At 40.9% G+C, this 14,348-nt stretch overlaps 1 protein-coding gene across 15 annotated transcripts in view; it reads left to right on the top strand.

Annotated features, from left to right (window-relative positions):
- Window positions 1-14,348, top strand: part of ITPR1 (inositol 1,4,5-trisphosphate receptor type 1) — a 183,626-nt gene that overhangs the window by 46,369 nt on the left and 122,909 nt on the right. For 14 of the 15 annotated variants that reach the window (XM_056337551.1, XM_056337552.1, XM_056337558.1 and 11 more), the window contains 2 exons: window positions 9,449-9,564; window positions 13,064-13,150. In XM_056337551.1, coding sequence (XP_056193526.1) covers window positions 9,449-9,564; window positions 13,064-13,150 — 203 coding nt within the window. Of the gene's footprint in view, window positions 1-9,448; window positions 9,565-13,063; window positions 13,151-14,348 lie in introns of those variants that run through there. The other variant, XM_056337566.1, reaches the window with a different exon arrangement.

The following is a 14,348-nucleotide window of genomic DNA, read 5'->3' as shown; positions in this document are numbered from 1 at the left end:
AACTCCAGGGTGGTATTTCCTATAATTAAGGCAGGTCTGGGTTTTTCTGCAATTATCTTTGCTTTGCTGAGGTCTTCCAGTAGTGCTGCTCAAGTCCATCTATAGCTGGTTTACTGGAAGTCTGAACATCTGCGGCAGCACATGCCTTATAGATGCTGTCTGCTACTGCCAGTGTGGCACTAGGTGTCTGTTCCCACGCCGCTGCAAACTGGTTTTCACAGCTGGCTGTCCTCTGCAGGCTCCACAGGGAAGAAGGCTTGAGAATTCACTCAGAATTACCTTGAAAACTGAAGAAATGACCTGAAAAACAGCGTCGCAGTTCAGTGGGGGCATATGTCAAAGACTGCACTTTAGTTGGCTGCATCCGGGGAGGAGGAGGAGGATGGGCATATGCGGCAGTGCGGTAGGGAAGGATCCGGGGACTGCAGGAATCACAGTTTGAATAGGAGTCATTGGTGCTGTGCTGTTACAAAAAGTGCAATTGCTGCCTTGGAATATATAAAAAGAAGCATTGCCAAAAGACATAGTAATTATTTTTTTCCAATTTTACTTCCTGGCAGAGCCTCAAGCAAAGTATCTTGTTTAGCACTGCACCTCATACTTCCAGAAAGATATAAGCCAACTAGAGAAAATCCAGAGGAGGGTAATGGTCAGGATCAAGACCAATGAGTCTTGCCTCTCAGTAGCTGTGGGACAGGGACAGAGGAGCCTGGGGATACTGTGGGAAGAGAGAGAAGTTCTGTTCTGCATGCCCATGTAGATAGGGAAACAAGTCACGGGCTTAAATTGTAAAAATAAATAGGTTAAGTACAGAAATAGCGGAGTGCCGGAATAGATGACTTGAGGAGTTATGTCAGGAATGGAGCAGGCATAGTTAATTCTGCTGCTCGGAGGGAGGGATGAACCAAATAAGCTTGCTAAGGGTCTGCCAGTCCTGTGAACCTGCGGCACTGGCGATTCTGCAGAAGGCAGCAGGGCCAGAGTTTGGGATGATGGCACTCAGTGCACAAGGAAAGAAACAAGCATTTCAGGCAAGGCATCCCAAGTGCTTGATTGGTGTAAGAAAAAATAAAGCATTGAATTTGGTTTTGATATTTCTTGAGTTCTCCCACCTAGACTTCAGTAATACTACCATGTATTTAACCTCCCTATATCTTCTTCTTTTTTGGCAATGTGGGTTTTCTTTAAATCAAGTGCATTTAAAAGCTGAAAATTGAACCGCTGAAAAATTTGCCTTTTGTTTTGCGTGATGCGGTGGTGGCTCGTTTCTTATCACATGCACGCAAAACATTCTTAAATAGAAATGGCTTTTATTATGCTGTTCAATTCTGTCAGCTCCACCGAATAGCACAACCGTATTCTTTCCATACTGCTCAACATTGATGCTTTCAGAGGGTGTTTGAAATTTGATCTTTCTTGTTCTTCCTGTGCTCGGACTGTCCGAGCGTTCCCAGCCTCCTGCCCCCGCTTCCTGACCTGTTCTGAGCAGGAACTTCGTTCCGGAAAAGCAGGAACAAGTGAAAAAGCAAATGTGAAAATTAAATCCAAGGGCCATACGGTCAAAATAAAATGAAATGGGGCCAGCAGATGAGTACGCTTTGGTTTACTGCCGGGGTAAAATGCTACTGAGGTAGACTGAAAAGACCTGAAGATTTTGAGGAAGAATATTCCAGGGTTCATGTTCTGAGACTTGTGTTTTAGTGCCTTGCAGGGAGATCTGTCATGGAAACTATTAGCAGGAAGATAGGGGATGGCTTCCTGATTTAAGACTACAGCTCTCAAGGCTGCAACAAAGGCTAAAGCCCCACAAAAGTTTACTTTAAAATGCTTCTGCAACTGTTATGCATATTTTATTATTTTTTTTTTACTGTATTCCCTTCATATAAAATAAAAACACTTCTCCTTGTAGCATGTAAAACTTGATTTTCAGTACTTGTAGGAGGGAGAAAGAGTTGGCCTTTGGACTTGCCTCTTGCAAAGGTTTGCCTCTAGTCCAGGATTTCTTTTCATGCTGGACCAGAGGCGGAGATGAGCTAAGACACTAAAAACTCTCACTGAAATGAGTAGCTTTATTGAGATCCTGTGTTAGTTCGAATTAATGTGTACAGTTGTGAACTCTTCTCTTGAAGGTTGGGGTTTTTTCTTCTCTTTTTTTCCTCTCTTTTCAACATTCAGAGGGTTTTTCTGGCTTGTATTTGTTACTAGCCAGGAGCCATGACTTCTAAATGTTCTTGAGATTATATTTAAGTAGCTTCTCTTGGTCTGAGTTACCCTTTGTGTCCATAAATCGGACATGTTCCTTAATGCTTTCAAGGGATACCTGGTGCATTCATTCACTGTCCTTAACAGCTTTCTCTGAGGCAACACAGCGTCGTTTTTGTCTTCCTAGATCTCTTGTAGTCTTGTGTATCGCCCATCCAGGGACATGTTATCCATTGTGATGCCGCTCAGCGACAAGGAGGCTGCCAGTTTTCCTGCTTTCTTTAACCTGACACCATAGATGTCAACTGGTATATGTTTTAGATAAATGCATCTCTGTTATTTTTCTTCCTACGTGTTGTTCTCCCTTCTGACTTGTATGTTTTCACGAAGCATCTTCACTCAGCGCTGCTCGTACCAGAGATCAAAAACGCATCTGGTCTTTCCTGCAAATGTTTCTTTTTGGAACTGCCTGTATATCCAGTGTCTAAATATTTCTCTCTTTTCGAGTAGCAGTTTTATTTCTGAAGGAGACCAAAGAGGTTACATGTAGATATAAAACAAACACTGATGTATTCTGAATGTTTCGGTACCTAAGATGTTTACTCAAAGGTGCATTTCTCATGTTAGTCTTTTGGTAGTTTTTTGGGCACTTCTGCTACCATTGTGATCTTGAGGGATTTAGAGGGTGTTGGCTTGCAGTGTTCTGAGTTGTCTGGGCTTTGGTTCCTAATTCACCCTGAGACATGGCAGTGTGTCCAGAGCCTCAAGAGGTAATTTTCCCTGCAGGTGAGGAGCCATGTGTTTGCTCTTTCTCATTGGAATAAGGTTACCTTGCCCAGTTTTCATTGCCTTACCCCACGGTAAATTTCAATACATCTAAAATGCTGCATTTGTTATTGCAAAGTTATTAAAAATGTTGTGTGGAGTCATATGCTAATGCATACGTTCAAAAAGCCATTGCTTTTTAATTAATGTTGTGTTAATGAATACTGTTGATGTAGTAGGCATTGATATTCAGTGTCCAGCTCTCAGGTATATAATTTTTCACTCTCAAATCACTGTTGCAGTCTTCTCCCTTTGTTTGGTTTGATACATGAGCTCTAAGTTAATAACAATTACATTATTTCCTATGTTGTTACAGCTTGAAAAAACGAAGTAGCGATTTCCATTGGTAGAACTGTGCATAAATGAGTACAATGGCAAGAGGGTGGTTACCCTCATGTCTTGTAGATATGAACTGAGGGTGGTTATTTTAACATAAAAATTAGAATATATTTAGATACTAAATCATGTAAGCTCTCCATTTAAAATGTTGGTTGCAAGGGTGACTTTCCTCCTTTATTCTGCTTTAAAAAGAAAAGCATTGAAAGCCCTTGAAACAGGCAAGATGCAGAAGGGGAGGTAACAGACTTCACAGCAGCAGAAACCTCTAATATATTTTGTCATGTAATTAGTTCAGTGTTTGAATCCTGAATGATTGAGTTGTATGTGTGAATGTGAAAAGATCTTTGGGCTTGGAATACAATTTTTCCCCACTTGCGGCATGGCAGAGCTGTTGGCACTGAGAGATTTGATTTCGGTCGTTGTCTCCCACTGGGCTAAATGTGCACAGTGTGGGTTTGTTTCCCTGCTCGCCTTGCTGGAGCTGTGTGGAGGGGGCTCTGCTGGGACAGCAGGTCAAGCAGTTAGTGCGTCCCGACAAAATAAGTGTTTTGAAATGAGTTGCTGTGCTGCCAGCAAAGCTTGTGCCCTGCAAATTGAAAATGAAAGGACGTCTTCTCATCACAAAGACAGTAATTTCAGTAAGATAAGGTTTGAGGTTTTTTTCTCCCTCTCTATGGAAATGCAGGAGTGATTAGTAATCAACACATTTCTGTAGCCGCTTTTGTTCTACATTCTTTGAACCTCTTAGGCTGTCATGTATTAATTTTAAACCTTAGAAGGAAAAAGTATAGAAATAGACAACGTAGTTATCAAAGGGCTTCTGAGGAGGTGAAACTTGCCTGTGATTGAATATATGCATTTTGTATTATTCTACATGCCTCTTGCATGAAAATATTTCACTTAAGCACAAAAGGAGTCTTCATTCTGTCTTCAAATAAATAATCTCTTCATCCTGTGGAGCATTACCATCCTTGTGAGTGTATTAAAGCTGTGCAACTTCGATAATTATAAAGTTGAGAACTTGTATTTGCAATATTTCCATCATTGCCAGTTATGCTACCGCTTCATCTTCTTTGCTGCTATTTTTTTTTTATTTAAAATAAAAAAAATATACTATCCTTGTATTTATTCTCTACTGTGAGCAGGCTTTGGCCTTGGGGATATATCTGGTATCTAAGTATAGAAAAGTCTGAAAAGAAACTGCTAAATTTCAACAGGGAATTGCTAATTTTCTTTTAATTTTAGTATTGCTGTGCAAAAAGGAGTTTGGTGGTTTTGTTTTTTTTTTTTTCAAGTAACGAAGACACAGCTGTGTTGGTGTTAAATATTCAGTGGGTTTTGTAAGTGACTTATTTAAATATCTTCATTTTTATAGATTTCTCTCATCTGAAAGTACTCTGAAGTATGATTTATGAGAGAGGGAATATTTTGATTTTTTCCTCAGCTCTTACCTTTCTGTAGTTGGCATTTTGTAACGTCTGGCTCAGTGTTTAAAGAAATGAAATACCAACACACCTTTCTGTTGCCAACGAAATATTTGATGCCTGCTTTCTCTAACTGCAGAAAAATTGGTGAAGACCTTCTACTAAATGCTTAAAATAGCCAGGGGAGATTTGGAAAATATGACTGGTGTATTACACAACCAGCCTGGCTGAATCTAGAAGTACTTCCAGATCATTTAGAAAGGAGCTTGCTAGAGAACAGCAGAGTGAGAAAAAAAATGTGTGCTGCAGCTCAAAACAGCTCTGAGCTGATCTCTGAAAGTAGCAAAGTGGGTAAGCGTTAATAATGGCTGGTGTCCAGCTGTCAGCCAGCAAAGGCAACCCTGAGAGCTTTGGCTGTGGCAGTGTTGGTTTAGCTACTTTCTGAGCTGTCTTCGTATACTGAGGGTAGAATGAATTAACATAGTAAGATCACTTAATGCACCAAGTGGTGGGAAAACCCTCTGAAGGGAGGAGTGGAATTGCATAGATGTGTTTGAGTCGTGTATTTCTGGGCAACTTGATGTGAAATAAGGTGACTCTATCTTGGGTGGGCTCTGAAATACTCTGCTCACTTCTCCAAATCATTCCAGCCTCTGAAGTTAGTGGGTATTTGCAATTTTGGATAAGTCTTGCATTATATTTTATAACAATCTTACTAATGCATTACCTAAATGCTACTTTAAATTCCTATGGCCGTCACGGGGCAGCACTGGAGGGGGCTTGTTGAAAGGGTGGTGGCATGTGAACAGTGATGGTCCCTTTCTTAAATTGGGTCCTGCATCTGTGAGCCCAGATGCTGCTACCCCTTTCGAGGGACTGACCATATGATTGCCACTTGCCCCTACACAATGCAGTTCTTGTTCACTATGGGACGGAGGTAGAAGCACTGCAGAGGCTCAAGGTTGACTGAAAGTTTCCATTAGGGGATGCATTTTCCAGCCTGATGTTTATAAGTTTTGTTGTTCTGGCTAATTTTTAAAAATTTTTATTTTCATTTTTTTGCCACGTGCTTCTCCTAGATGTTTTTAAAGAAAGATCTCAATTACTAAAAAGTAATTGGCGTGATACTATGTTGATGGTTCAGGCAAATAGCCCATCCTAAAAAGCCCATCCTTTTCTTTATAAAGTTCTGGTTCTTTATGCTTTGGGAGTGTAAAATGATTTGGATGATGAAGCTGTGAAACCTTGGGAGATGAGGATTGTCTGGGCAATCGCTCCTCGAGTATTAGGTGGAGACCTGCACATTGGATTACTCAGTTGTTGGGGGGATGTAAGCAGGGTAGAAGCAGAGAATCTGGCTGGTGGGGCTTGGACTGGCAGGAAAGGTTGGAAGTTTGGACTGGGGAGGAGAGGAACAAGGTCTAGTACAAGAGAAGGGAATGGAAAAAGGATAAGAGAAAATGAAAAGAATGGGGTGGAAGGAATTGGGGTTGGAGTAATGTTGCTGGCAGGTTTCTCTCTTCATTGAACACCAGAATACTTTGGAACATGGAATTTCTGAGTGTTTCCAGTGTCCTTGATTTTGGCTATTCCTCTGTGAGGCTGGTACATGCAGAGGATAACCAGACATTGCTGACAGTATTTCTGTGAGCTGCAGGTGGCAGGGGCCCATGTGGGGATCTAAATGTCCAAACAGTGAGAGCGTTAATGTATCACATGGTGCAATTATGGTCTTTCTTAGTCCACTTTATTAGATGCAAAGCAATTGCTGACGGAAGAACAGGATTTAGCTTGGAAGCATTGAAATGCACATTTAATACATGTCCATGTAGCAATCATTCATCATCCGTGCGCATGATGGGGAGGTACACAATTATGCAGTCACTTTTTCCTGCAGGACCTTTGTTCAGGGTTCAGGCTTGATGTGTCATCATTTCATCAGCAGTTACGTAGTATTTTATTTTTACACTTAGTGTGCAATTCTGCCATTTTTCACTCTGTATCATCAAGATCTCAAAAGAAAGTGCATTCCTTCATGATTAATATTCAACAGTGTATAATAAGATGCAATTATGTTGCAGTAGTAGCTTTATCACCTTTCCAATGTGGCTGAAGCTGCTTGAATCCATGATCAGAGCTGGTGGTTTCAGCTGCTTTGGCTTCATTTTGGATCTGTTAGAAACAGACCTAACCTCCCTAAGTATAGTGTCTGACAAGAAGCAGTTGGTTTGTCTTACACAGTCATCGCTACTGTGGATTGCCGACCATGATGGTATTCGGCTAGCCCATCCATGCACATTCATTTTTGTAAACATGTAAGCCCTCTGGAGGTCTAAAAGTCTTCTGGCCATAAAGTTCATGTAGCTTGACCCATGGCAAAATACATTTGCTACTAACCAGCCTCTGGTGGTGATGTTGAGATGAATAAGGCTAAGTTTAATTCCTCAACCACTTAAGAAACAGATTTCATAGAACAAATACAAAGAACAAAAAAGAAAAGTTGGGTACTTGTCATTGTTTGTTTTAGATAAGTAGCTTTGTAACTAGGACGAAAACCTAATATATACCCTTCTTGCATTGGACAAGGTTGAATGCTTGTAGACCCCTCCCCCGTGCTGCAGGGGACAGAGGGGGTTGCTTGCAGTTAACAATTTAGAAGTTAAGCCTAACTTGACAACTTTCTTTACTGAAAGGGATGGAAGAAAGTACACTTGCACTGTGACTAAATGTAGCATACAATTAATTCTTCTATGCAGTTCTGTGTGTTAATTGCTGTCATTGTGTGAATTGATGGTTTAAGCAAAAATAGAAAATTTTATAACTGGTGTGTTGCTTACAATGCATAGTCTTAGCTTAAAAGTGGCAGCCTGCAGTGGCTTTTTGAATCTGTTCGGTGCTGTCAATCTCTGTGAATCATCTTTATGTAAATTAAAAATACGTTGAAGAGAGCAAACCTGGAAAGTGTGGTTTGCGCTTTTGTTTTCCACTTTCCTTTCCACTTCCCTTGTTTGTTCAGAAGCTGTAAGCTGGTAGTGTCAAAGTAGAGGTGAGCGTTTCTGGATAGATGCAGTTACATCTCCTTCCACAAACCCTCAGCTCTTTTCTCTCCTTCTCAAGTATGCATCACTCCGTTAAAGGTCTCCAGTGCCCTAGCCGTCTCCCACTGTATCTCTTAATGGTGTACTGGGCGCCAGCTCAGCAGCCTGCATGGACTGCTGTGGTGGTGTGAGACACGCTGACCGGCCCATTTGGCAGCTGGTGGCTCACTGAGCTGAAACAACAGTCTGCTACTGGTGCTTCACCCCATTCAAAGGGGATTTAGTTTAGAAGACAGACCTTTACCCTTCTGGTGTGCTGTAACGGTGCTTTGAGGATGGATTAGACAGGCAGGCAGGGTGACATCAAATGGGTCTTTCCTTTAGGAAAGGAATGAGAAGCGTGAAGGCATCCATCTCAAATGGCATCCCAAGGTAAAGTTGTCAAGGTCTGTCTCCAGCAGGGCTCAGCCTCTTCGGCAGCTTCAACCTCTGGCAGAGCTGAAACGAGTTGTCTTCAGTGTGGGGTTTTTCCCTTGTTGGTTGACATGCCTCCAATGCATCTGTTAGCAAAGTAGCCCCTAAGCAGCTCTGCTTTTTGGCCAGTGAAGATAAAACCCCTGCAAGCTTGTGGCTCTGCTGCTTGCTGCTTCCCTCACGGCAGTGCTCGCCTGCGAGGGTACACCAACAGCCTTTAGAAATACCCTGCGAGTTAGAAACCTGGAATCTCGCATCCATGTCATTGCCAAAGAGACCCTGGGAACTGCCTTCTGGCTTTTTTGGCACTTTGTTTAAACTTCTAGCTGCTACTTTAGGCATTGTCTTTGAATAGCTTTTTTTTTTTGGGGGGGGGGGGGGGGGGGGCAGGGGCTGGGGTTCAGTTGCTTAGCAACAGAGAAGAGGAAAAATAGTAAACACAGCTAATTTGATTTTATTACTGATAAGTTAGCCTCTCTTTAATATATAAATATATTTTTAATAAGAATAATGAGCTATAATTCCTGGTTTTTGCCAGGCAGAATGTTAAACAAACTGTTGATGGACTGGGTAAAGAACCTGATACCCCGAGGAGGTTTACTGTTACCTCGAACTATGCTTTGAATGCCTGTGCTTGTGTGTGCTGTTGTTGGGGGTATTTTATGCTGCTGCTGTTTGTTAGGTGAGATTCTGTAAGTATTTGTGCTTCATTTTCCGTGGCAATAGAAGAAATTTAATTTAAAACCTAAACAAAAAACAACCTCGAACCCCCCAACCTAACATCAGTTGTGTGAAGTAGCATACCTGCTAAAGTAGAAAAACCAGAGGCTGAGAGTGTGTAAAATGAGTCTGTCTGCCTGGGAAAGCACTGAAACGTGTTACCATTTTAGCATGGTAGCGTATTTAACTGGGACAAGTTATAAATTTTCTGGTCTTGCATCAGATGTTTGGCAGCAACAGTTAATTTTTATCTTTCATGGGGCAGCATTCTTGTTACTCAAAAAAGCATTTGTCTGATCAAGAGCTTTTTGGAATTTGTTTATAAACCTTTCCTTGCTGCTGGAATATTTGGACAATGTTAGCAGCAAAAATCCAGATAATTACGAATGGTTGAAGCAATCTTTCTGTTTGTTCTTGTTCTTATAGATTGCCTGTTCAAACTGTGTCCCATGAACCGGTACTCTGCTCAAAAGCAGTTCTGGAAAGCAGCAAAGCCAGGAGCTAACAGCACAACAGATGCAGTGTTACTCAATAAACTACATGTAAGTATTTGTGTTTAGGCTCCTTTTGATCATCAACACCCATCCATACTGCTTTAAATAAGTATTTCCAATCAATTTGACACAGTTGACCAGGAGACACTGAGAAAGTAGATAGAAATCGGTATGCAAGACTCCTTTTGAGACATTTACTGAGATCTGACTCTTTAAACATCCTTTGATTTATGACAACGTGCTGTTCAAGGGCTGTGTGTCCCAATGCCGCCATGTAAGATACTGGGTTAGAGTTGTGGTAGCCATTTAAGTTTTTGTCATTAACCCATGCTAACTGTAGCAGTGCTGTACGTGGGCATTTTGGGTGGTAACAGCATAAAAATGGGACCTTTCAAACAGCTACGCAGAGTAGAGGAGTCTCAGACTTCGCAACCCAACATGAGAAGTCACAGGCATTAGCTGTGCTGGTAGATGCCATCTGAGCTACTGGTTTGATAAATCTAATGGGATTCTTCAAGCAAACATAGCTGCTGTTAATACATGTGAAGGTTGATGGGTAATTATGAGTAATTATAAGGCCAGACAGCCTCTCCTTCCTTATTAGCTTGCAGTATTTAATAATTTCTAACTAAAATGTTGACATTCAGCAGATGAAAACCCAGTAAGGCAGTTGATTGCTGTTTTTAGAGTTCCTATGTTAAAAAAAAAAAAAGCCAACTTAACTTAAATACCATCTGTTGACTTTAGAGTTAAATAAACTCCATGTTTATGTTAAAATTACATAGCTGGAGTACTTGATGTCAAAATTACAATTCTAAATATTTTTAGTTTCTTTAAGCCTATATTAAGCTCATTGTAGACTGAAATACAAAATGGCCCTGTAGGAGAGTGTCATTTGCTGATTGCCATATGGCTGCCTTGCTCCTGCGTTTCACAAAGGCTGACTGTTTGACTCATTTTGCTTCTGAAAACATAATTTTATAACCTAGAAGTATTAACTTGGCAAGGAGAAAGCTATTTTGGTACTGGTTTGCAGCCAAAGGTCCCTCCTCACTTGTGCCACCTTTCTGCTGCCCCTTTAGTGATAAGCAGACAGTAGACTGTGCCAGCAAGCTTTAAGTAATGGGGGATTCTGGGTTTCGTTTTCTGGTGTACAAGGGAAGGGGAGAGCTTCTGCCCACAGGTTATGTATGTGAGTTCAAGGATTTCAACAGAAAGTGTGGTCTAAGTACTGCGTCACGTAAGAGAAAAATAGTTTGTAATTGCCCTTTTTTATGATAACTGTCATTTAGAGTTGTCTTCTCTTTCCTCAGTACAGGCCAGTTCAGGTGTTTGGGACCTGTTCCTATTCGTCTGACACTTTACCATTTTGTGCCGGGGTCCCTATGGAAATACAGGATTAGATTTTTCCAGTATTTAGCCCCAGCTGAGTGATGTTTGTACAGAAATGTACCACCATGCATGAACTGCTTGCTTAATTTGGTGAAAGGATTTGAGTACTTTACAATTTTATTGGAGGTTCATTAATATACATCACTTTGACATAAAGGATAATCCTTTATGCAGCATGTGCCAAATTAGGATTGAGTGACCTGAGGCTGATGCATGGCTTTGAAATAGTTTGGTCCCATGTATATCACTCATATGTCAAAACTTTTTTTTCTGGCAGTCATATGGCTACATGTGTCATCTTTTCCACTTGCTGGCACATGGAATACACTGTAAAACCCTGCATTTTGCATGATGTGTATTGGGGGGCTGTGCCCTGAAACATGTGCATTCAACTGTTAGCTCTGCCCGTGATTAGATTTCTTTATCAGTGCATATAATTTCTAATGAAATTGGTGATGTGAGGTATATTCATCATCACTTGCCTTTTTTGGCTTCTTTTTGTCTGCTGGTGGAATTTATTGTCTGCTGTGGAGCACTCAATGCTGAGGTCAGGTTATTTTAAGTTAATGCCATTTAAGGGATTTAAAATCTGGGACACTTGTCTTCCTTTGGTATCAAGAGTCAGCGCTGGTTGAGAAGCTGACATCTAGTGGCCAGAGAAAATGATTCTTTCTTCTTGAATGATTGTCAGTTTTGGTGCATGCTTTTGAAATGCATCCAAAGTCTTATCATATTATCACAGAATACGCTATTTTCTTTATCATAAATGGGGCACCCAATCCAGTGCAGATAGTGAAGTCCTGTCTTCTGTGATTGCTGTTGATAGTTGAGAGGGCCTGAGTGTCTTGAAGAAATCCTTTCTCAACAGAACACTTTGAAATCAAGCAAAAAAAGTTGTCTTTTAATAATACAGAGAAAATTATGCTGCATTGTATTCTTGAATATATTTTTGAGTTTGAATGAGCAGCTTTATTCCAAGTTCTTCTGGAGCAAGAGCCAGCTGTCATACCTAACACAACTTCTAAAAATAGCACTTTTTTTGTAAGCTGAAGATGATGAAATTTTATAACAGTGTACAGATAGCTTTTCCTTTGCAGTACTTCACCTTTGTCCTCTGTTACTAGTACTTCACCTTACTACAGTTAGGAACTCTGGGCATTTTTCTTCTCCTCCAAGAGAAAACTGGACCTACCATAGTCCTTGAGATCTGAGTATCAAACTGTAAACCTTGCTGCTTAGCTTTCTAAAAAGTCTAGTTTTAAATTACTCTCTACCACCAGGTATCAGTTAAAGCAAGCAGAGATTTTTATTTAATTTTTTTTAAAGGGGGTTGTGGAGGGATCTCTTATGTAAAGTGAGGGAGAATTTCTTCACCAAATGAAATAGTTTAAAAACAGCCTGGGCAAAATAGCTCATTTCTTATAAAAGAAAACAAAGTGCAAGAGACTAAGTTACAAATTGTTAAATAGAACAACGTATTGCTATGATCATTCAATTTTGCAAGTGTTTTCCCTTTTATTACCATGTTAGTGTGATACAGAAATGCACAGCTGCATTTTCACAGCTGGTAGAGTATCCTTCAGCCCCGTGGAGTGCAGGCTCTGTGGCTCTGGGAAGTTGGGAACTCGTGTATTCAGAGCTGCCGTGGGCATTTGTAAGTGTCTTCTAAATAATCCTGCTGTGCAGTAAAGATGATTGAATCACCATAAAAACACAGGCTGTAGCAGAGTTGGGGCCTGTGTTGGCAAAGTAAAATAAAGAACCAAAGGGAAGGTCAACTCAATTTGTATAGAAGTCGGTAGAAAGGAATATAGGCTTCCTGGCTTGTGTTGTCACCCACCTTCCCCCCGCAGGTGTCATATTGTCTTCTCATGGCTTCTCTTCTATTTATCTGAGCTTCTCACCTTATGTTTTGTTCCAAAACTGTCATGTTTTACCCAAACCATGGGTTGCTTAATTGGTGTGTGTCTATCTTCCTAAACACCTGAGAAAATGAATTGGAAATTACGCTGTTGAAAGTTGGGAAGAGGAAACGACACTGTTTCAGATGCTTGCTGTTTTTCCAGTTCTTTGAAATAACCTTAAAGAACCTTGGGTGTTTTGCTGCTCTTTTTATAAAACACTCAGCAATTGAATTGTTCTCCTTTAATTTCAGCATGCAGCAGATTTGGAAAAGAAACAGAATGAAACTGAAAACAGAAAGCTGCTGGGAACAGTCATCCAGTATGGCAATGTTATCCAGGTAGGCTGTGAGCATCTTTGCAAGCTGTATAGGATTTTGCTCAAACTCTCCTGCTCAGTGTGAATTCATGGAGAAGGGTCTAGTTTTGCAAGGTATGACAGTGTCCTGAAGTGGGATCCTGTAAAGCAAGAACTGGGTGTATAGCTATGATGGAGTCACTTTCTTATTATGGGTTAATTGTACTTTTTTTTTTTTTTTGAAGTCACCATATGATGACTTTCCTCAGAAATACTTCTTGAAAGACTCATTAGAGTTGGCCATTTGGAAGATGGTACAGGCACTGTACAATGCCAAATACGGTCTCTCACAATCAAATGTTGACACATCAACTAGTAAACTAATCCAGAGAAGGAAAATCAAGCCATATAAGTAATTGCAGTCCATTGAAGCAAAGGATATGCTAAGTCCGAGGGAGTGAAAAGAGGAAAAAAACCCCCATGCATCAAACCCAAGAAAGATAGAAAGTACAATAACTGCATAATTAAAAAAGACAAGTCTTTAATAAATGGCGAAGACAATATGCAGCTGATGTGGGTTCACCCTGAAACCAAGCATACCTGCTTCCACTAAGTAGAGAGTCTCAGCACTTCAGAAATAGGGATAGTTGCCTCAGCATTTTGAGCCTTAGATGAAGAAATTTCTGTACTGATGATTTTTATTTTATTGTGCTGACATGGTACCGGGCAGCGGGGTGGGGGTGGGGGTGGGGGGTGGGGGTGGCTAGCAGCACCGGGAGGCTGGGCTTCCGTTTTGCAAGGAGAAATGGCTTGGCTGCCCTTGCAAGCAGTTGCAGGATTTGGAGCAACCTGGTGGAAGAAGGGCAGGGATGTGCCTGCCTTGGTTTAATTAAGTGCACTATTGGTCTGAGTGCCTGAGGCATTAAAAAGGAAAAAAAAATAATCTACTTGTAATCATGAAGGAAGAAAAATTATACCCATTTGTGATTGTACTACAAATATCCACACTAGTAAGAGCAGCGGTAAGTTTTTGCCCGTATTTTCCCATAACTCCCATCTGTTCTATGAGTATTTGTGGTAGTTAAAAGGCGTCAAAAAGTGGCTTTCTGTACAAAAGTACTTGTCTGCTAAATTTACTGGAAACTAGCAACAATTGGTTGGAGCTGGTAGGTCGGGAGCTGGCAGATGACCTGCTGCAGCTCACACATTCCTGCTCAGGGAGTGCAGACCGAAGGGTGGCA

The sequence above is a fragment of the Falco biarmicus genome, chromosome 4, assembly GCF_023638135.1.
Source record: "Falco biarmicus isolate bFalBia1 chromosome 4, bFalBia1.pri, whole genome shotgun sequence".
Classification (NCBI taxonomy): domain Eukaryota; kingdom Metazoa; phylum Chordata; class Aves; order Falconiformes; family Falconidae; genus Falco; species Falco biarmicus.
Note: the sequence above shows the minus strand (reverse complement) of the source record. Positions and strands in the feature narration are given on the sequence as shown.